The following is a 23,484-nucleotide window of genomic DNA, read 5'->3' on the forward strand; positions in this document are numbered from 1 at the left end:
TTAAAGGATAGAAAAATGGATAAGGAAGATTTTAATACAATGATGAAATCAAAGATGGATTAAATCCTTTTCCTTACAATAACTAATAAAAATCAAAAACACATAAGATAGTTTTCAGATATATGTATACAATGAAATGTCATAGACAAATGAATAATATAAAGCCTATTTATAGACAATTTCACTTTTTATTCATCTCAGTTGAATGAGATAAGATTACATTTTCATTTGGTAAGTACAGGCAAATTTGAGTATACCAGTGGAGATAAAAATAATACACTGAGACAATGAATATCTTAAAAGCTTTTTCAAGATATAAATTATAAGGGACTAGATTGGAAATTTTAAAGTTCTGTTGTTTTATGACACAGTAGCAGTAAATTTTTCAATTATATTTCTTGATTTCTTTCACTATTTCTCTTCATATAATATTCCGTAAGACTTATTGTTGAAATGAATCTAAATTAGAGGTAAGTGCATTGGTATAACTCCAAGTCTTAAAATGCAAAGGCAAAAAAAAAAAAAAAAGAATTTTGGGAAAATTACAGGCACTAGAACACCTACACAAAGCAACTGAATGTCAAAAATTCTCCAGAAAACGAAAGGTTATATATATATATATATATATATATATATATATATATTACATATATATTTTATTACACTTTTTTATTTTCAAAATATATACATGAATATTTTCAGCATTCAGCCTTATAAAATCTTATGTGTTGATATATATGTATATATGTATATATTACATATGTATATGTTTGTGTGAAAGTCATAGGTGAGGATCAATATAGAAGCCTTTTTTGAAAGGCTTAAACACCATTCTGTAGAGCCCATGGGGATTAAAGGAAACCAAAGGTTGCCATCTGTCAAGACAAATAGAGTGAGAAAACTTCTCAATTCTCATCCACAGGTAAAATGAGAAGGAAGTTGTTCTACCATTTCCAAGAGCAATAACATTAGAAATTCCCCAATTCTTTAGGGTTACCTAGAACTTTGGGGGGAGAACTAATTGCCTTGTTCTGGGGCCTTACTTTGTCCTGTAAATAGGAGTTGAGATAATAGCTCTCTCCCCCCACAAATTGCTACATGTATATACATAATAATTCAAGGCAGAGGCAGAGAATGCTAATAACTAAGGTAATCAGGAAATATATCCTATAAAACCTAAAATATGAGATAAGTCTTGAAGAAAATTCTGAAAGGTAGAAAGAGAACATAACTTCCAAAAATGGAGGACAGTCACAACAAGGGTACAGAGTCAGAGCAGTTTCTAGCCATTAATAACTATATTCTTGAAGTTTTGAAAAAATCATATAATATTAAAAATCTGGTAGACTTAGTAACTTAGAAAATTATTAGATTCTCAACAACAAAAAACTGAATTAAAATATCATATTATTCCTTAATCAAGCCATAAATCTTTTTACCTCCATATTAACAAATATACAAAACAACACAATTGAAGCAACATCTATCACAACCAAAACATTTATTATATGTACCAAGCCTTCCTTTGACCAAAACCTTGAATCTTTCATCTTTTGCTGGACATAGAGTATTCCCTCGGGGAAATTTTCATTCTCTCTTTATCTCCTGATTAATTCTTCACTACCTAAAATAGGTGATGAAGAATCATCCTCAAAAAAAACCCCTTCACTTGATTCTTTTATTATCACAAGATGATCATATCTTTTCTGTACTTCGTGGCTAAACTGTTTGAAAATATCATCTACAATAGGTACTTTGTAATACCTGTTATTATATTCTTAACCCCTTATAATCTAGTTTCCAACCTTCATCAAAACTGTCCTTTCTAACCCAATGATACCATGAACAAAGCATCAAGCCTGGAGTCAGGAAGACCTGAATTCAAATCTAGCTTTAGATACTTGCTAGCTTAACCTCTGTTTGCCTTACTTTCTTGACTATAAAATGTGACTAACAATAGAACCTACCTCCCAGGGTTGTTATAAAGGATCAAATAAGATAATAAGTATAGTAAGTACCATATAAATAGTAAGTACCATATAAATGTTTATTATTATTATTATTATTATCCAAAATTATCAATGATCTCTTGGCTGCCAATGACTTTTTCTTAATCCTAACTTTCCTCAACTTCTTTGCAAACTTTGCTGTACTTTGATTATTCTTTCTTGATATCCTCTTTTCTCTAGATTTTTAAGACACCACTCTCTTAGTTTCCCTCCTGTCTGACTCCTTTTTCTCAGCTTCCTTTGTTGGATCCTCATTCAGATCATGCCCCCTCGTCAGAGGTATCCCCACAAAGCTTGGTTCTGGGTCCTCTTCTATTATTCCTCTATATTGTTTCATTTGGGGATCTCATTAGCTTCCATGGATTTCATCCATCTTTAGGCTGTTGTTTCTCAAATCTACTGGTAAGGAACACAGTATAATCATAAATCTTATATGTTTATTTGTTATATATAGAGAATATAAGATATAAGATGAGATTAATCTGCTAGTCAGTATCTAGATCCTTTGATGTATCTGGATGCAAATGATGCATACCAAAGAAAGTAAAAAGAAAGAATATCTTAGGGAATCTGAATTCCTGGATAGGAAACAAGCCTTGGAAATACAAAAATAGCCAACCCCTTTGCCAAATTAAGAAGCAATTTCATTGACTTGGCAATCAAAGAATCATTCATTCTGAGTAGTTTTAGGAATAGGCATTGTACAATATACCACTGTAGGGATAGTGTTGAGTAAAAATGACATAGCAAGCCCCAAACCTTTCTTAATTGGAACTTGGATCAATGTACAGAGTTCCCCAACATGCCTCAGAGTGATAAGGTGAGCTGGAATGATTTTCTTGTCATGAGCAAGGAATATCAGGGAACCTTTTTGTAAAGCAAAAATAAATCTTGATATTTAAGACCTTTAAATTCAAGTCTCTGACCTGGATGAGAGGAAAGGGACAGAAAGACTTATGAAGAAAAGATAGTGCAAGATATAGCAATGAAGCCCTATTTTCAAAATCCTTTTAGTACAAAGAGGAAAGAATTAAGACAAGATAGCTAAGTAGACATTTTCCCCCAGGCTCCATCAACTCTTTAAAAAAAAAAAAAGGGAGGAATTATGAACCAGATATAGAACAATTATAGTTAAGTCCACAGAATAAGAAAACAACAATCCTGGTAAAAGTCTTTTGAATGAACACTAGAGAATGCTTATTAATACTTTAATATGCTATTTGAGCACCCCTCTTAGATTTAGTCTGTAACCTATAAAGCAGGGATGTACAAATCCACTTATGAGTTTATCTCTAGATTACCACACAGGGATTCCCCTACTGCTGCAGAGATATTAGCACATCCCACCCCCTGCCTTTCATCCAATTGCAATAAGAAGCAGACTGATTCTGCCCATCCATATGAGGAAGTATCTTTTGCCTGGGAGGGAAATGGTTAGTGAACCACAAAGCAGCAGAAACTCACTCAAGAATACCTTCTTCACACTTTCCTTCAAAACTTCAAAATATGACTGTAGGACTGCTATAAACTGTAGTAGATGAATTTAACAATTCTGCTCATAAACAATAAATTATTCAAGAATTCAATAAAAACAAACAAACAAAAAAAGCAATGGAAAGTGTAGAATGGAAGAGAATAATATACTCTAAAAAGCAAAAGAATTCAATTTGTAATCCCAAAGGGCATATTTTACAAAATTAGCCTAATCATCGATGAAAAAGGATGGATAAACAAATACAGAGAAGCATTTGAGTCATTTTTTGGAGGAAGAGAACCCAGGTTTTAGTAGAATATTGCAAATACTTCCCTAAAAAGAAGCATAGGTAAGATAAACATATACCAAGGAAAGAAAAAGTAATGAAATAAATTACATTTCAATCTGCCTCTTCTCCTTAATTCAATCTTGTCTCTAGGTTTTCAGGACATCATTCCCTTCTGCTGTTTCTCCTACTTATCAGACTGATTCTTCTTAGACTTTTCTACTGAATTCAGGTAATTCATTAATCATGAGTGTCCCACAGGCCCCTTTTCTTTCCTGTTCTTGTCCCTTGATATTCATTTGATATTCTCATCAGCTCCCATGGATTTAGTTATCAATTTAATTAATTGTGGATTAACGCAAGCAATCAATTAAATATATTAATTATCAAATCTATGCTGATGATTCTAAATCTGTTTATTCATCCCTAAAGTCTTTAATATCATATCTTTCATATATCTCAAATTAAATGTCCAAAGACATCTTAATCTCAAAATGTCCAAAATGGAAGTCATTAGCTTTGTCCCTAAATCCTTTCCCCATCTAAATTTCCCTTTTACTGTCAAGAGTACCACAATCCTTTCAGTCCCTCAGTTTCATAACCTAGCCATCATCTCTGACTCACTATTTCTCACTTTCCATCTTCAATCTGTTGCCAAAGCCAAAGTTGATTTCACTTTTGCAATATCTCTAAAACATACTTTCTTCTGTCTTCTGATAGTGTCACTATCTTGGAGTTGGCCCTGATCATTTACATCCAAACTATTGTAATGGCTTGCTTCCTGGTCTTCCTGTCACAAATTTTCTTCCCACTACAATCCACATTGAGGATCCCTAGTTATTCAGTTGGTCACTGCCCTGAACACACACAACTAGGATATATTCTTTCTTTCTAAAGTGTAAACAGAGAAGTTTTCACTAATCCAAATAGATTTTAGCCTAAAGCATTAAACTTATGGCCTTTCTTATAGTTTAGGGTCAAGCTTCTTAAAATGTGTGTCATCTTAATGATCCATATGGGGTCTCATTATTGAATGTGGGGGGTTGCAAAATTATGATTTATTATCAGTAAATATTTGGTTTGTATATCTATTTTATATACCTGTATACCCTAGGATCATGTAAAAATTTCTTGAAGTAAAAGGAGTTATGAATGGAAAAGTGGGTTTAAGATAACTCAGTTCATGGAGAAAACCAATTAGAGTGATTTGGATAGGGATGTATTCCCCTGTCCAGACTGCTAGAGACAGCTGAGTGTTATAATTAAGCTGTGTTCTCAGCAAGAGGAACTGAGGACTTTTAGGCTACATCCTCATTTAAATATCCACTAATCAAGATTGATTTCATTGGTCAGGAACGTTGCTTTTCAAAAAACATTTAAAACAGTCAGTGTCTCCATTAGTTGTTTTTGATGACCTAGAGAAACCACTGGACATCAATTTATTGATTGTCAGTTAGCATAATTAATAAAATGTTTATTAAAATTATCCAGAAACTGTCTCTTTGAATTTTCATTTGTGTCATATCACTAGCTGAATTGTGAAGGGTTAGCAACTGCTGGTGGAGTTTGTCACACTGAGTGTCATAAAACTCTTTCCTCTGATTTGTACTGGTTTATTGGCTTTAGCTACTTGAACTTGGAAGTATGATAAAATAGGAGAAAGATGGAGCAACGCAAAAAGTAAGAAAGCTTCAGACTCTGCTGAAGCCTGAGTTGAAAGAGTTTTTACGGTTCTCATGAGGTACTGCCCAAATTAACCAGCACATAATACAGGCAGGTAAACTGCAATTGATTTACCAAAGTGATGTACACCATAATAAGTGATATATATATATGTCTGACAATTCTGCAGATGACATATGCATATATGTACGTGTATATGGGCAGTTAGATGGCACAGAGGAAGGAATGGAGAGGGATGGAGGAAGAAAAAGAAAGACATACACAGATAACTTTTTAACAATGCAGCATCCTTTGCCTGTCCTAGCTAAATTAAATGAGATACAATTGTCACATTTGTTTCCATCTCCAAAATATTTATCAATATCTCTAACATTTCAGGAAATATCATCGGGCTCCTAGGGAGAATTTAGTGTTGTTTTTTCAAATACCTTCCCTCCTCCCCCCCACTTGCACCCAAGAATTACCACAAAATCTATGTGACAAAATTACAGTTGGTCTCATCTAAGTTAAAAAGAAAGGAAGAAAGAGAAAAAAAAAGAGGAAGAAATGAAGGGAAAAGAAAAAAGGAAGACAGAAAGGGAAGGGGAAAAAAGAAAAGAAAAATCCAAAGTTTCTTTTGGACAATGACTAGCATTCCCGAATTCCAGAGACATGCTTTTCATGTTCAGTCAAAGCAAGTAATTAAATCCCAAAGTGTTTCCCTTGAAGAACAATGCCTTTTCTAGCAAAACCTTGACTTTCTATTTTAAACAAGCTAGGTTATCATGCCTTTCATTTCTGAGTTCCCTGATTTTGACCCTACTGGTTGCCTCTCCCGACTCTCAGCTCCTCTCGAAGGGTGTGCCTCCCCTTTAGCAATCTTTTGCTTTCTAAACCTAATTCCTCTACCCTACTAGCTAGGGCGGAGTAAATCCTTATTTCCCTCAGTCTAGCCAATGGAGCCCTGCCCTGGCCTGCCCTGGCTCGGGCAGGGCACAACTCCTGGGGCCAGAATCCGGTCCTCCCTGGTGCTCTAGTCCCAGTGTCAGGGAGGAAAAGTTCTCGGCCGGCCGAGGGGCAGGGCGGACTCGGGGGTTGGCAGCTTCCAGCTGCTGCCTTATCTTCTCCCCCCCCAAGTTTGCCTTGGGTTCATTTTCCCGCCCCGGGGGTGGGGCAGTAGGAGGACGGCTCAGGAAGGGCGGGGTCAGCGGCTGTTCTCCAAAACAGGCCAAAGCCACCAGCGTTCCTGTCCTGAGGACTTCCCGGGATCCGCGGGTCAACCTTCCCCAGTCCGCTCCTGCAGCGCTCCGCCTCGGCTTAGGACCGGGGGAGGGCCTCGGAAGCGGCGGGGTCGGTCATGGCCAGTAGCCGTAGCCTGCGGAGTGAAGAAAAAGAAGAGGAATCTTTGAAAAAGTTGATAGTTAGACTGCAAAATGTCCAGGAAGGAAAACAGATAAAAACCCTGATCCAAATCCTAGAGGATATGCTGATGTTAACGTACAGTGATCGCGGTAAGCTTTTAATCGTTATTTTTTTCCTTAAAAAAAAAATTTTTTTTAAAATTTTGGACAAATGTAGCAATGGAAGGAATATATCCACATCCCTGAAATCATCAGTTTTAGAAGAAAACTCTTTGGAGATAGTTTTCTGCATTGGCCCAAACTCTGGGGAGAAGAGATTATTTTTAGGAAAGGAATCGAAAATGACTTGTTTTCACTTATTTCCTTTCATTCTTCTGTTTAAAAAGCAACACTGAATAATAGTTTCGTCTGTTTTCCTCCCCTCTTTTGTTTTCAGCTTCCAAGTTATTTCAAGGCAAAAATGTCCATATGCCTTTGCTACTTGTTTTGGATTCCTACATGAGAGTCGCAGGTGTGCAACAGGTAAATATATACATCATTTTCCTTTCCTGTTGGGAGAGGAATGCTTTCAACTCAAAGTTCTTGGGAGAAACTGTTGTGATGAAACATTTGTATGTTTAGTCTCACTATTAAGGACCTCTCTGTTTTTTGTGCTTGCTGTGATTTTTAAAATGGAGAGGTTGTTGAGTATTTGGGATTTTTTAAGTGCAAAAGGATTGTGACTCATATTGAGCCTTTGAATAAGAGCAAAAAGTACATTAGCTGATGACAACTGTAGTGGAATTGTTAGTGGAGGAAGCAAATAAAGTGGAGAACAGAGTGGGGTATTTGGGGGAATGAAGATTGTCTGAAGTGGGAGATGAATGCATAAATATTAATATTTAACCATTTGTTATGGTTCAGAGTGTAGTACAAATGTACAAAGTGTAGCTCAAATAGCCACTAAAATATTTAGCCAATTTTAAGTTGTGTTATATAAGCTCCTTTTTGTTTTTTGCATTTCCAACACCAGTTAAGTGTCTTGTACTTGATCTTTTACTTGTTTTTGTTCAGTTGTGTTTTGATTCGTTGAGACCTAGTGAACCATACTGTCCATGGTTTTCTGTTTCTGTTTTAGGGGGTGGATGTTGGCTCCCCCCCCTCCCCCCTCCCCTCTCCAAACGCACTGGAGTGGTTTGCTGTTTCCTTTTCCAGTGAATTAAGACAAATAGATTAAGCATGAACACAGGTAACACAGCTAATGCCTGAGGTAATATTTGAACTTGGGTCTTTCTAATTGCAGGCCTGGTTCTCTAGTTGAGCCACCTGGCAGCCTCTAAGTTCTTAAAAATGTGAAATTGAATTAAGATAATAGCTATATTGTTAAGACTTTCCTTTGGGAATATAAAACATTTTCCTTAGTACTGGTTCAGAAGATTCTAATTTTAGAACTGGAAGTAACATCTGGAGTCAAGTCTAGTTCCTGTAACAAAGAGGAAACTGAGTCACAAACAGTTAACTGATTTGATCTAGGCCACTCAGATATTAATATCAAAGGAAGTATTCTAAATGAAGCCTCCAGACTTCAAATCCACTTTGTCATATACGCTTCTTGTTTCTTGTCCTTCATTCTTGAAGACAACCATGTCATCTGGGACGTGATACTATGATATGCAAGTGAATTGAATTTGAGTGAGAGAGAGTTGTGCAAGGTTACCTGCCCCATTTTCTTCCCCCAGAGCCATCTGGGTTCAGGGACAAGATATAGTGGGAGACTAATCTGCTATAGGAACCCCAAGAATTTGCTATGTTGAAGAGAGGCTTGCCTTATTTGGTAAAGATTAAGATTAAAGCTGAAAATGTGATTCTTAGTGAAAAAAGTCTATTTAATGATGATAGAAGGTTAAAAGTATAAATTGAGACCTGTACAATTTGACAAGCACATTTCATGCATTTTGCAAAGGGAAATCAATTTTTTCATCTTCAGTATAGTTTAGGAGACTGAAGGGAATTTTAAATTTGGTGAATGCTGATAGCAAAGATGAGATTAAATTATACTCATTTGAAAGGCTAAGGAAATTTTTCAGCTATCCAAATTAAACTAAATTAGACAGGTAGGTGATTTTGTGTAGTACTTTACATGGCAAGAAAAACACATCTTCTTTTCCTTAGGTTACTCTATGGGATTTTTCAATTTGAGTTCAGATGTAAATAGAAATCCAATAAAATCAAAGATGATAAAGACTTTATTTTTTGGCAACTAGATCACTGTTCAATTAAAATAAAAATTTCACATATGGCATATATCAATATTTTGAGCAACCGTTTATTAAATGTTTCTTTTCTATGAAGTACTGTGATGGGCTTAAACATAAAGATAATTAAGACACAGTCCATGTGCTCTAGTGCTTATGAACAGGTTTTTTTTTTTTTAATTTTCTTAAATTCTCCCATGTTATCTTTTTTATTTAAATTTGAGTTTACCAGATGACTAATAGTTTCCTTATCCAATTAATGTTTTGGTTAGGTTTAATGGGATTGATGGTATCAAGAAACCTCTGGAAACAGGATGTTATAAACTGGATTTTATCTATAGGATACATGGGAGTTGTTAGATTGAACCCCTGGTATGTATCTCAAGCCCTTCTAGTCTCCTGGATATTCCCCAGATCAGAGACAGCTCAGTATTGTACCCTTATCTTTCAGAGGTAGAATTATATTGTGTCCTCCAGTACAGGAACATTTGATGAGTTTTATAGCACTAAAAGTAGGAGTAATTTTAAGTTTATAATTTTCTCATTTGGTGGATGGAATTCACAACACATTCTTTTTTAAAAGGAAAGCAACCTCTTAGAATGGTAGTAGTGGTAGTGGTGGTGGTGGAGATGGAGGTGATGGAGATGGGGGAAGTAATAGCAGTAGTATCACCACTAATAATAAAAATGGTGCCAGACCCTGTGTTAAATGCTTTACAAATATTATCTCATCTGATCTTCACAGCAACTTTGGGAGGTAGGTGCATTATTATTGTCATTTTATAATTGAGAAAACTGATACAAACAAGTCAGTTTCTGATATTAGCCTTTTCTTGTCTCTAAATTGGGGAATACCTATGTTATTTAACTCAGAGTAATTGTGAAGTAAGTGCTTTATAAATCATAAAATGTTAAAGCAGTATCAATAAATGTAGAGGGTCACGATAGTGGGGAAGCTCTGGGTAAGGTGTAAGACCCTTCAGCCCAGAGGGAACCTGCTGACAGTGTCTGGTTCAGCTCCCTATCTCCTCTAAGGCTCTCCGCTTTCCTGAGAAGTCAGGGGATGATGACAACCTATTCTACTTGAAGCAAGGGATACTTACAGTAAGAGGAATTTACATATCAATAGTAGAGTGCTTATAGTTCCCATACTGGAAGATTTCAAAACCCACAGGAATCAATGGATTCCCTGACACTTGAAGTGATGGACAATAGATTGATTTTGGACTATTTCTTGGCTGCTGAAGGAGGAGTATGTGTGGTTGTGAATTGATAGCTGTTTTCTACACCTTCCTTTTATAAATCTTTTATAAAACCATGTTGATTCATATTGTTTGTTACATCACTACTTGCATGTATTATATTACTACTTGCTTGTATAATACTTCCCATGCTGATGGATTTATGTATACCTGTTTCTAGTAAAACGAAAGTAGAGGGCCACAGATAATGGGGGGAAATCAGGGAGGGTGTGACTACCTCCCTTTGGTGCTCTCACCCTTTCTGGGAAGTCAAGGGTGTGACCACCTGTGTTTTGCTTGGAGCAAGGGATATTTACAGTAACAGGAATTTACATATCAAAGCAGGATAGTTATAGTTAACACATGTGCAGTATGCTGTGGTGGATGATGTGGTGATGTAATGGTTCTATAGTTGGCACATGCTGTATTATATAAATTGTCCTAATTATGTTCACATTTTTATATCAAAAGACCCACTGTGAATTGTAAATATCTGACATCACCCACCCATGGATCATTTAATTCTGGGACTTGGTCCTTAAAAGAACTATTATATTGTTTTGTTTTGTTTTTATTAATTTTATTTAGATTATCTCTTCCTATTTTAATGTTACCTATATCAAGCTTTTTGAAACCTGGAGTCATGGCATAAAGTTCTCTAGAAGACCTTTAAGGAGCTTGACTTTCTAAGGGATAGAATATAGTGGGAACAATATTCTAGCCCTTTTATCCATGCAGATAGTTCTTCCTTTAAAAGTATTGAAAATTTGTTGTCTCAAAGGATTAAAGATTCAGAGTGTTAATATTATTTCCTCATTGCCTGAGTATAAAATAGCCACTCTGGACCTCTATGGGCACTCTGATGCTTGGCTGATGGATCATAACGGGAACCTCAGGCAAGGGAGCTTTTGTCAGCTGAATCAATTTTCCATGTCCTTGGTGCCTCTTCTTGTTGAATACCTGTCTCCTGCTGTGGCTAAATAAATCTCTTTTTTTGTTAATGATTGAATGAGGCACTATAAGTATATCAATTTATTCCAAAATCCAGCCTACACTACCAGGATCTTGGCCTGAGTCAGTTCCATCCCAGAAGGATTCTATTTTTGGATCTCAGCCAATGTTTTTACTATGCGCTAACCACAAAGATACAAAGAAAAGCCAAATATATATATGTAGAGAGAGAGAGACAGACAGACAGACAGAGAGAGAGAGAGAGAGAGAGAGAAAGAGAGAGAGAGAGAGACTCCATCCTCAAGTATCATAATTTTAATGGAAGAAATAACATACAAATAAATAAGTATAATAAAGTCATTACTGGTTAGTATATAGTAAGCACTCAGTAATGTCTGTTGCCTGACTTACACTGCCGTTCTTGTATTACATGCTTTTAGTTTTTTGTAGAAAGTCACTTTAATGCCTATAGATACTTCTTTGTAAAATTTCATTGCATAGTTTAGTTTTTGAAAAATTGCTTCAATTATCATCTTCACATTGGCTGGTTCTGTTAAAGAAAAATACATTATAATTTGATAAATGTTCAACTTTTATCAGTTAATAAAGATATGTTTACCTTTGTTACTTTTCAGGTGGGTTGGTCACTTATCTGTAAATTGACAGAAATTTGTCCTGATATAATGCAAAGCTTAATGGGTCCCCAGGATGTTGGAAAAGATTGGGAAATCCTTGGTGTTCACCAGTAAGTATTAATTTTCTGCAAAAAGCAATTGTATTTTTACTTAGGTACACAAATCTAGAATCTTTAGGTAGGCATTTTTTTAGATTCTCAAAAGAGGAAAGATATTTTGAAGATATACCTAAAATGCTATATGATCTTAAAATAATATTTTACATGTATACAGAATTTTATTCTCAAAAGTCCTATTCCAGTGATTCATCATGGACAAGGAACAACCTCTGGGGCTCTTCAAATTTATGCTAGAGGTGACTGCCAATTTTAGCAGGTTCAATCAAACTGGGAAGCCATTGAGTATGGATTCCAATATGGATTATCTATTTGTTATCTGAGGTTAAGATTGGAAAAGCTGACCAAGACTAGAAAAGCTCATCATCCACAGCATTGGCTACCAGATAATAGATATTTTTTACCCAAAGTAACACAAGTATACTGTCTCTTAATGTATAGAATTGTTTTGAATTTACATGAGTGGAATGAAAACTTACACCTACAAATCTTGGGTCTTATATTTTAATTCACTTTTAGGAATATTATTATGAATTTTGTGAATATTATAAATAATCCACTTATATGAATATTATTTTAAGGGTATGAATATTATGAATATTCCTTGTAATATATATGGGAGATAGGTAGACCAGGTGATTATTATAGTAGATGATAGAAACATGATTCAAAAAGTTTTGGCAAGCTGAAGTAAGTTTTGAATTCTCTATTTTCAGAGAAAAGAAAGTAAAAATTTTAAACAAGATACTTTTTTTTTTTGATAAAATAACTAATATAGGATAGTTACTTCTACAAAAATATAGGAACTAGGCAGTGAGATTAGTAATGTATTAACTAAACTGTGCTTTTTCTTCCTGAAGCAATATATACATATATACATACACGTGTGTGTGTGTGTGTGTGTGTGTGTGTGTGTGTGTATTTAGGTGGTTCAAACTATTGTTTTCAAAAAAGAAGAAAAGAGGAAATTATTTCCTAGCACTCAGTCTTGATAGTCATTTCACCAGCAATTCTTTTGCAGTTTGCAACATCATCTCATAGATGAGACCACTTCCTTCACTGTAGTTAACTTTAAGAAAACAAAAAAAAAAATTTTTGTAGAGAGGTATTCCAGGGGAATTTCTTTTTGTATAATTTTGCTGACTTCTTGACTTTTATGTCTTCTGGTTAACATTGTACCATCTTTACTTTTAAGTTATCCTTTTTCTATGATAGAGAAAAAGTAAAATAGTAGAGTGATTCCAAATTTTCCTCAAAGTTTGTGTACAATTTATAATTAAAATGGCAGTGCTTCAGAACTTTTATTGAAATCCTTTCTCATCTTAATAGGTATGCTTTATTAATTGTTGTGCCTCTTCTCTGGGTAAGAATCCAATACTAATCCTGTTATTGAGGATGTTTCTACTGGGTGAGATCTGCCAGACTTGTACTCCACTGACATAGCCCTTGAGATCCTTTGGTCAATTCTATATCACATTGAGACACTGAAGTGGGATTTTGGTGAAAAATATAATTCCTTAGGTAATAGATTATCATAGAATATCAGATTTTTAGACTTAACATATTTTATGTACATTTATAATTACTAGTGATTTAATAATAAAAGTCAATGTGATGGATAAAGGTCTGGCCTTGGAATCATGAACAATTGGTTCAGGTTTTTCCATTTGCATGTACTAGCTATATGGCCCATTTTATGGGCAAATTCATCCCATTCACATTTACTATTGTGATATGTTTGAAAGTCAGATTTTCTATTCAACACTGGTCTTTTCATCAGGAATGTCTAGAAGTCTTCTCTTTAGTTACATTTCTACCTTCTTTCCTGAAGGATTACACTCAGTTTGGTGGAGAGGGAAGAGATAGGTTATTCATGGTTGTAATCTTAGCTCTTTTGCCTTCCAAAATACCTTATGTACTGGAGTATCCAAGCACTCTGCTCCTTTAACATGGAACTGCTAAGTTTGGTCCTGACTATAGGTCCAAGATATTTAAATTGTTTCTTTTTGTCTGTTTGTAATATTTTCTTCTTGATCTGGCAACTCTGGAATTTGACTTTAATATTCCTGAAAGCTTTCATTTTTGGAGTTCTCTTTCAAAAGGTGATTGACATTTTAAAAAAAAATATTTTGTCCTCTGAGTCTAATACATCAGGGCAGTTTGCTTTGATAATTCTCTGAAAGATGATCGTTAGATTCTCCTTTTGATCAAGGTTTTCAGGTCATCTAATAATTTTTGAATTAGCTCTCCTCAGTCTATTTTCTGGGTCAGTTGTTTTTCCAATGAGATAGTTCACATATTCTTCTAACTACTAAACTTTAAGTCAGGCTTCCAGTGCCCTGAACACTGACAATATATTTCTTGGAAAAGTGGAAACACAATAGATGAAGTGGGACAATTTGCTCAAGGTAAAAAGTTTCCAGCCCCAGCCTTATTAGCTTAAGAATACTTGAAAGATTTAGATTCACATGGTTTTAAAGGACCCAATGTTTCTTCCCTTGAATTTTGTAAAACAGCAGAGAGAAAAAGGGAAATTTAGGGATTTTTGCATTAAAAAATGATGAATCAGAAAACAAAATTCCAAAATCCTGATTTTTAAAAAATGATAGTAGGATGTCCTTGCTTTATTTTATTTTTCCATATAGAATTTCGTTTTATTAGATTCACACAATATTCTAACTTTAAAGGGTTGGTAAGCTTTTAATGTAAAGGACCAGATAGTAAATATTTTGGACTCTGTGAATTAAAATCACATATATTATGTAGATTTCTATATAGCAAGAGATAAAACATATTTTCACAAACCTTTTTGATGAAATTCAAAATATAATAATTGAGTACAAATTTTTTTTTAAAAAAACTTCATTCTACTATGAAAAGAACAGAATTCTTTTCGGAGGAATAACATTTTGTTCAATTATGTTCACAGTGTTCCCTATCATTAAAATTAATTGCAAGTATTCATCTGTATATCCTGATTCGTAATGAGATTTTACAAATCTGGTCTTTGAAAATGTCTTCACAAAAATGAGAATTGCCGAATGTGGGTATCAATCCGTGATCATATAATTTTAGATGAGTATATTCATTCTTTGGAAGGCATTTAGAGCATTTTATTAGATTCTTATCTTGATTTTTGCCTTTTGGCAATGTCGTTGTTGAGTGGTTTCAGTAGTGTCCTGCTCATCGTGACTCCATTTGAAGTTTTCTTGGCAAAGATACTGGGATAGTTTGCCATTTCCTTCTCCAGTTTATTTGATGAGGTACTTCAGGCAAACAGGTTTAAGTGACTTGCCTAAGATCACACTGTTTGTAAATGTATGAAATGTATGAATTCAAGAAAAGAAATCTTTCTGACTCCAGGTCCAGCTAGCTGCCCATCTAGTATGTCATTACATTACAAATTAATCATTTACTATTGAAGTTTAGGTGAAAACTTTTCAGTTCATAGTTAAATAGATTTTAAAATATAGACTCTTTTTTTTTTCTTTTCTTTTTTTTTTTTTTATAACATTTGCATTGAGGACCAAAAAAACACTGCAAAAAACTAATTTGAGTTCAGAAAATGTATTCACTCCAAATTTGAGTGGGAATGGAGATCTTCTTATTTTAACTGTTGGAAGCATAGGATGTGTATAAAGCAGTTTGATATTTTTTGCTTCACACTGTTAATTTTCAAATTGGTTTTACAATAGCACAAGATTTGTATCTAAATGTTATTTTCCCTTATAATTTTAGTTGGATTCATTAAAAGCATGATTTTGATTGCAGCTGGTTGTTTGTAATCATTTTTTTCCTTTAAAGATTGTTCTCTATCTCTAATGAATAATTAAGAATTTTCCCAGAAATGGAAGTTGAGTTAGTCTAATAGTTCCTCCTTTATTTAAAATTGGAACAATATTTGATCTTCTCCCATTGTTACCTCTTTGATTTTCTGTGATCTTTCATACATGTCTGGTGAGCTTAGCAGTAAATCTGTCAGTTTTTTAATGATGAGAGGATATAGTTCATTGGGTCTAGTGACGTGAATTCATCAGATATCTTGGGTATAAATTCTCTTTTAATCATTTGGTTCTGTAATTTCTGGAGTAAGGGTTATTTTCATGAATTGATACTGAGGAAGTGAACAGAACCAGGAGAACCTTGTACACAGTAACAGCAACATTGTGCAATGATCAGCTTTGATGGACTTTATGCTTTTTAGCAATACAGTGATCTAAGACAATTCCAAAAGAACCATTATTAAAAAAATGCTGTCCACATTCTAAAAGTATACTCTTTTACTTGCTTTTTTTTTTTTCATGTTTTTTCCCCTTTTTCTTCTTTCACAACATGACTAATGTGGAAATATGTCTAACATGACCATACATATGTAACCTGTCCTACTTTTAGATGATTTTCTACATCAGGTGCTTCCTTATGACTGGTAAGACTCTAGTTGCTGAGAATTAGGCATGGGATAGGTACGTTGTTTGCTGGCCTTCTGAGAAGATGGACCTCAAGCCTGTAAATTCTATCCTGGAAAGTCTGAGCCCAAGATGAGTTCCTCCAGCAGGGGCAGCTTCTTCTCAGCGCCCTGCTCAATGCCAAACACATGCCCACTGAAGCCTGCCATAGGACCACTCTCTGCTCTGAGAGATCATTGACCTCTTAAAGGGAAGTTCCCTCCCCAAGCTGCCCACCGACCAGGCCTAGGCAGCACTGTACCAGGGGCACATAGGGCTATTGGCCTTGCTTTATTTTAAAAATAGAAAACTTCCAATTTCTATAAATAAAACATTTTTCTAAGTAGTCCTGGAAATTAGGAACCTAAATAGAAAAACCTTCTAATCATTATAATATTCTTGTATTCAATACATTTTTTTACATCTACTTAAATAGAGGTGTTTAATTATATATATTTTGGGGGAAATTGTTTCTATTTGGTTATTTTAGTTTTTTAGAAATATTTTTTCTAAATTTTTTTAAATATGTCATATTTTCCCTTTTGTAAGTACCTATGAGACTTCATGAGCATAACACTCAATAGGTGTTAACTTACTTAACATATTAAATTTAAATTTTCTTTTTTTCCTTTTTTTTTTTTAACTTTTTATTGACAGTACAGATGCATGGATAATTTTTTACCACATTATCTCTTACATCACTTCTGTTCCAACTTTTCTCTTCCCTCCCTCCACTCCCTCCCCTAGATGGCAAGCAATCCTATACATATCAAATATACTATAGTATATCCTAGATACAATATATGTGTGCAGAACTGAACAGTTCTCTTGTTGCTCAGGAAGAATTGGATTCATAAGGTAAAGATAATCTGAAAAGAAAAACAAAAATGTAAACAGTCTACACTCATTTCCCAGTGTTCCTTCTCTGGATGTAGCTGATTTTGTCCATCATTGATCAGTTGGAACTTAATTGAACTGAAATCTTCTCTTTGTTGAAGATATCCACTTCCATCAGAATACATCCTCATACAGTATAGTTGTTGAAGTGTTTAATGATCTCCTGGTTCTGCTCATTTCATTTAGCATCAGTTCATGTAAGTCTCTCCAAGCCTCTCTGTATTTATCCTGCTGGTCATTTCTTACAGAACAATAATATTCCATAACATTCATATACCACAATTTACTCAACTATTCTCCCATTGATGAGCATTTATTCATTTTCCAGTTTCTGGTACAAAAAGAACTGCCACAAACATTTTGGCATATACAGGTCCCTTTCCCTTCTTTAGTATCTCTTTGGGATATAAGCCCAGTAGTAATACTGCTGGATCAAAGGTTATGCACAGTTTGATAACTTTTTGGGCATAATTCCAGATTGCTCTCCAGGATTCATTCACAACTCCACCAACAAAGCATCAGTGTCCCAGTTTTCCCGCATCCCCTCCAACAGTCATCATTATTTTTTCCTGTCATCTTAGCTAATCTGACAGATGTGTAGTGGTATCTCAGAGTTGTCTTAATTTGCATTTCTCTGATCAATAGTGATTTGGAATACTCTTTCATATGAGTGGAAATAGTTTCAATTTCATCATCTGAAAATTGTCTATTCATATCCTTTGACCATTAATCAATTGGAGAATGGCTTGATTTCTTATAAATTAGCATCAATTCTCTATGTATTTTGGAAATGAGGTCTTTATCAGAACCATTAACTGTAAAAATGTTTTCCCAGTTTGTTGCTTCCCTTCTAATCTTGTTTGCATTAGTTTTGTTTATACAAAGGCTTTTTAATTTGATATAATCAAAATTTTCTATTTTGTGATCAATAATGATCTCTAGTTCTTCTTTGGTCACAAATTCCTTCCTCCTCCACAAGTCTGAGAGGTAAATTATCCTATGTTCCTCTAATTTATTTATAATCTCATTCTTTATGCCTAAATCATGGATCTATTTTGATTTTATCTTGGTGTACAGTGTTAAGTGTGGGTCCAGGCCTAATTTCTGCCATAGTAATTTCCAGTTTTCCCAGCAGTTTTTGTCAAATAATGAATTCTTATTCCAAAAGCTTGGATCTTTGGGTTTGCCAAACACTAAATTGCTATAGTTATTGACATATTTTGTCTTGTGAACCTAACTTATTCCACTGATCAACTAAAATATTTTTTAGCCAGTACCACATGGTTTTGGTGACTGCTGCTTTATAATATAGTTTTAGATGAGGTACAGCTAGGCCACCTTCATTTTTTTTTTTTTTCATTAATTCCCTTGAAATTAACAACCTTTTGTTCTTCCATATAAATGTTGTTGTTATTTTTTCTAGGTCAGTAAAATAGTTTCTTGGGAGTCTGATTGATATAGCACTAAATAGATAGATTAGTTTAGGGGATTGTCATCTTTATTATAGTCAGTTGGCCTATCCAAGAGCACTTAATATTTTTCCAATTATTTAAGTCTGACTTTATTTGTGTGGAAACTTTTTTGTAATTTTGCTCATATAATTCCTGACTTTGCTTTGGTAGGTAGATTCCCAAATATTTTATGCTATCAGCAGTTACTTTGAATAGAATTTCTCTTTGTATCTCTTGCTGTTGGATTTTGTTGGTGATGTATAAAAATGCTGAGGATTTATGTGGATTTATTTTGTATTCTGCAACTTTACTAAAGTTGTGAATTATTTCTAATAGCTTTTTAGTAGAATCTCTGAGGTTCTCTAAGTATACCATCATATCATCTGCAAACAGTAATAATTTGGTTTCCTCCTTACCTATTCTAATTCCTTTAATCTCTTTTTCAACTCTTATTGCCAAGGCTAGCATTTCTAATACAATACTGAATAATAATGGTGATAGTAGGCAACCTTGTTTCACTCCTGATCTTACTAGGAAAGGTTCCAGTTTATCCCCATTACATATGATGCTTACTGACAGTTTGAATATATGCTCCTGACTATTTTAAGGAAAAGTCCATTTATTCCTATACTCTCAAGTATTTTATTAGGAATGGATGTTGGATTTTATCAAATGCTTTTTCTGTATCTATTAAGATGATCATATGGATTTTGTTAATTTGATTATTGATATGGTCAATTCTGCTAATAGTTTTCCTAATATTGAACCAGCCCTGCATTCCTGGTATAAATCCTATTTGGTCATAGTGTATTATCCTGGGGATGATTTTCTGTAATCTTTTTGCTAATATTTAATTTAAGATTTTAGCCTCAATATTCATTAGGGAGATTGGTCTATAATTTTCTTTCTCTGTTTTCAACCTACCTGGTTTAGGTATCAGTACCATGTCTGTGTCATAAAAGGAATTTGGTAGGACTCCTTCAATCCCTATTTTTTCAAATAGTTTATATAGTATTGGAGTTAATTGTTCTTTAAATGTTTGGTAGAATTTACATGTAAATCCATCTGGTCCTGGGGATTCTTTTTCTTAGGGAGTTGATTAATAGCTTGTTCTATTTCTTTTTCTAAGATGGGACTGTTTAACCAATTTACTTCTTCCTCTGTTAATCTGGGCAAGCTATATTTTTGAAGGTATTCTTCTATTTCATTTAAGTTATCGAATTGATTGGCATAAAGCTAGACAAAGTAATTCCTAATTATTGCTCTAATTTCTCTTCATTGGTGGTGAGTTCTCCCTTTTCATTTTTGAGACTAACAATTTGATTTTTCTCTTTCCTTTTTCAAATTATATTTACTTACGGTTTATCTATTTTTTGTTTTTTTTCATAGAATCAACTCTTAGTTTTATTAATTAATTCAATAGTTTTTGTTTTTTTTTACTTGCAATTTTATTAGCTCTCCTTTTATTTTTAGAATTTCCACTTTAGTGTTTGACTGGGAGTTTTAAATTTTTTCCTTTTCTAGCATTTTTGCAAGCCCAATTCATTGATCTTCTCTTTCTTTATTTTATGCAAATATGCCCCTAGAGAGATAAAATTTCCCCTTATTACCTCTTTGGCTGCATCCCACACATTTTGGTATGACATCTCATTATTGTCATTTTCTTGGGTGAAGTTAATTATGTCTATGATTTGTTGTTTCACCCAATCATTCTTTAGTATGAGATTATTTAGTTTCCAATTATTTTTTGGTCTATTTTCCCCTGGCTTTTTATTGAATGTAATTTTCATTGCATCGTGTTCTGAAAAGGATGCATTTACTATTTTTGCCTTACTGCATTTGAATTTGAGGTTTTTATGTACTAATATATTGTCAATTTTTGTATAGGTTCCATGAACTGTTGAGAAGAAAGTATTATCCTTTCTGTCTCCATTTAGTTTTCTCCAAAGAGCTATCATATCTAACTTTTCTAATATTCTATTTACCTCTTTGATTTCTTTCTTATTTATTTTGTGGTTTGATTTAACTAATTCTGAGAGTGCAAGATTGAGATTTCCCACTATTATAGTTTTGATGTCTATTTCTTCTTGCAGCTCTCTTAATTTCTCTTTTAAGAATTTAGATGATACACCACTTGGTGCATATATGTTTAATACTGATATTGCTTCATTATCTATACTACCTTTTAGCAAGATATAGTACTCTTCCTTATCTCTTTTATTAGATCAGTTTTTGCTTTTGCTTGATCTGAGATCAGGATGGCTATCCCTGCTTTTTTGACTTCACCTGAAGCATAGTAGGTTCTGCTCCAACCTTTTACTTTTATTCTGGATGTATCTCCCTGCTTCAGGTGTGTTTCCTGTAAACAACGTATTGTAGGATTCTGGCTTTTAATCCAATCTGTTAACCACTTCCTCTTTAGGGGGAGTTTACCCCATTCACATTTATGATTAAAATGACCAATTCTGTATTACTTGCCATCTTGTTACCGTGTTTCCCCAATAATAAGACACTGTCTTATTATTTTTTTGGACAGAAAAACCCCAGAGGGCTTATTTTCAGGGGAGGGCTTATTTTAATGAACGTTGACAGCAATTTTAATAAACAGGTAAATGTGAACAAAAAAAAGTACCTTCTTTTCATTCCATCATGCCCCTCAATAATGTTTTAACTCTATCATGCTCCCTAAGTGCTCCTTCTATCCTTCATGATGTCTCCTGAGTTCTTCTTTTATCCTCCATCATGCCCCTTTTATCCTCCATCATGCCCCCTCACTTCTGCTTACATACCGGGTTTTTATGTTGTCCTGCCTCAGCTCTCCTCCGCGGCACTGCTCTCAATGGCGCCAGCAAACAAATCACTGGGGAAGAACAGGATGACGCACTCACTGTTGCAGCTCTGATTGGATGCAACTCGGAGCGCTGTGTGTGTTTCACTGGGGTGGGGGGAGGGAGGGCGGGTGGTGCATACAGAGGGTACCGTAATGTAGCATAGTGCAGGGGATCACCTTCACTACAGTAGCAATCTCAATAGGGCTTATTTTCGGGGGAGGGCTTATTTTAGAGGAATCTTACACAGTAAGGGGAGGGCTTATGTTTGGGATAGGTCTTATTATCGGGCAAACACGGTAACTTCTCTTTATGCTTTTCTCCTTTCCTTCCCCCTTACCTTCCTCCCCAGTATTAAACTTGTGAGCACCACTTGCTTCTCATAGCCCTCCCTTTTTTTAGTATTCCTCTCCCCACCTTAGTGTTTCTCCCTCTTTCTTACCCCTTTTCCTCACAATTTCTGTATTCCCTTTTGCTTAGCTTACTCCTTCCCTTTTTACTTTTCCCCTCCCACCTTTCAATGAGGTGGGAAAAGTCTCACCATAAATCGATTATGTCTAATATTTTTCTCTTTAGGCCAATTCTGATGAGAGTAAGATACACACTATGTTCATCCCCCTCCTTTCTTTCTCTGAGATATAATAGGTTTCCTTTGCCTCTTCGTGAGATGTAGTACCCCTACTTCACCCTTTTTCTAGTATAATTTCTTTTCCACCTGTAGTTTCTAGAACAAAGTATACATGTGTTCTTTATATATCTTTGTAGCAGAAATATAGTTCCCAAGATTTCTTTTTACCTTTTTAGGTTTCTCTTGAGTTCTATATTTGTAGATCAAACTTTTTGTTTAGTTCCAGTTTTTTCATCAGAAATAGATGAAATTCACTTAGTTCATTGAATGTTCATCTTCCCTGGAAAAAAAAAATGCTCATTTTGACTGGGTAAGTTATTCTTAGCTGCATACCAAGTTCCTTAGCCTTTTGGAATATCACATTCCAGGCCCTTCGATCCTTTAATCGATGCTGCTAGATCCAAAGTAATCCTTGTTGTGGCTCCTCTATATTTGAATTGATTTTTTTTTTTTAGGAGCTTGCAGCATTTTTTCCTTTTTCTAATAGTTCTGGAATTTGGCCACTATATTTCTTGGGGTTTTGATTTTAGGGTCTCTTTCAGTAGGTGATTGATGAAGTCTTTCAATGTCTATTTTACCCTCTGTTTCTATAACATCTAGGCAGTTCTTTTTGATAATTTCCTGGAAAATAGTGTCCAGGCTCTTTTTTTCATCATATTTTTCAGGAAGCCCAATAATTCTCAGATTATTTCTCCTAGATCTATTTTCCAGGTCTGTTGTTTTCCCAAAAAGGTATTTGACATTTTTTTCCATTGTTTCATTTTTTTGGTTTTGCTTCACTGATTCTTGATGTCTCCTTGAGTGATTTAATTCCATTTGTTCGATTCTGATTTTTAATTCATTATTTTCTTCACTCACTTCTTTTATATCTTTTTCTAATTGTCCAATTGAGTTTTTAAGTTGTTTTGTTCTATGGAATTTTTTTTTCCATTTTGCCAATTTTATTTTTTAGAGAGCCATTTTCTGTTTCCAGTTCACTAATTCTGTTTTCCAAAGATTTGATTTCTTTATCCACTCTGTCTTTAAATGGGTGGGATGATTTCTCCAGACTCTCTTGCCAAGCTTCCCTTTCCTTTTCCCATTTTTCTTCTAGCTCTTTCATGAGAGCCTTTTAATTTCTTCTATGAGAGTCTTGTGTTTTGAGGACCAGATCATATCCCCCTTTGGGGATTCATCTGGAGACAGTCTGTTTTTAGTCTCCTCAGGGTTTAAAGTCTGCTCTCTATCCATATAGAAGCTATCAATAGTTAAGAGTCTGTTTAAATT

General features: G+C 34.4%; 1 protein-coding gene across 1 annotated transcript in view; it reads left to right on the forward strand.

Moving 5' to 3' along the window:
• The first annotated feature begins 6,668 nt into the window (after nucleotides 1–6,668).
• LRRK2 (leucine rich repeat kinase 2) overlaps nucleotides 6,669–23,484 on the forward strand; it is a 180,921-nt gene continuing 164,105 nt past the window's right edge. The window contains exons 1-3 of the mRNA XM_052000191.1: nucleotides 6,669–6,942; nucleotides 7,229–7,314; nucleotides 11,854–11,963. Of these exons, the coding sequence (XP_051856151.1) occupies nucleotides 6,789–6,942; nucleotides 7,229–7,314; nucleotides 11,854–11,963 (350 nt within the window). The 5' untranslated portion in view covers nucleotides 6,669–6,788. The remainder of the gene's footprint in view (nucleotides 6,943–7,228; nucleotides 7,315–11,853; nucleotides 11,964–23,484) is intronic.

The sequence above is a fragment of the Antechinus flavipes genome, chromosome 5 (genome assembly GCF_016432865.1).
Source record: "Antechinus flavipes isolate AdamAnt ecotype Samford, QLD, Australia chromosome 5, AdamAnt_v2, whole genome shotgun sequence".
NCBI lineage: Eukaryota > Metazoa > Chordata > Mammalia > Dasyuromorphia > Dasyuridae > Antechinus > Antechinus flavipes.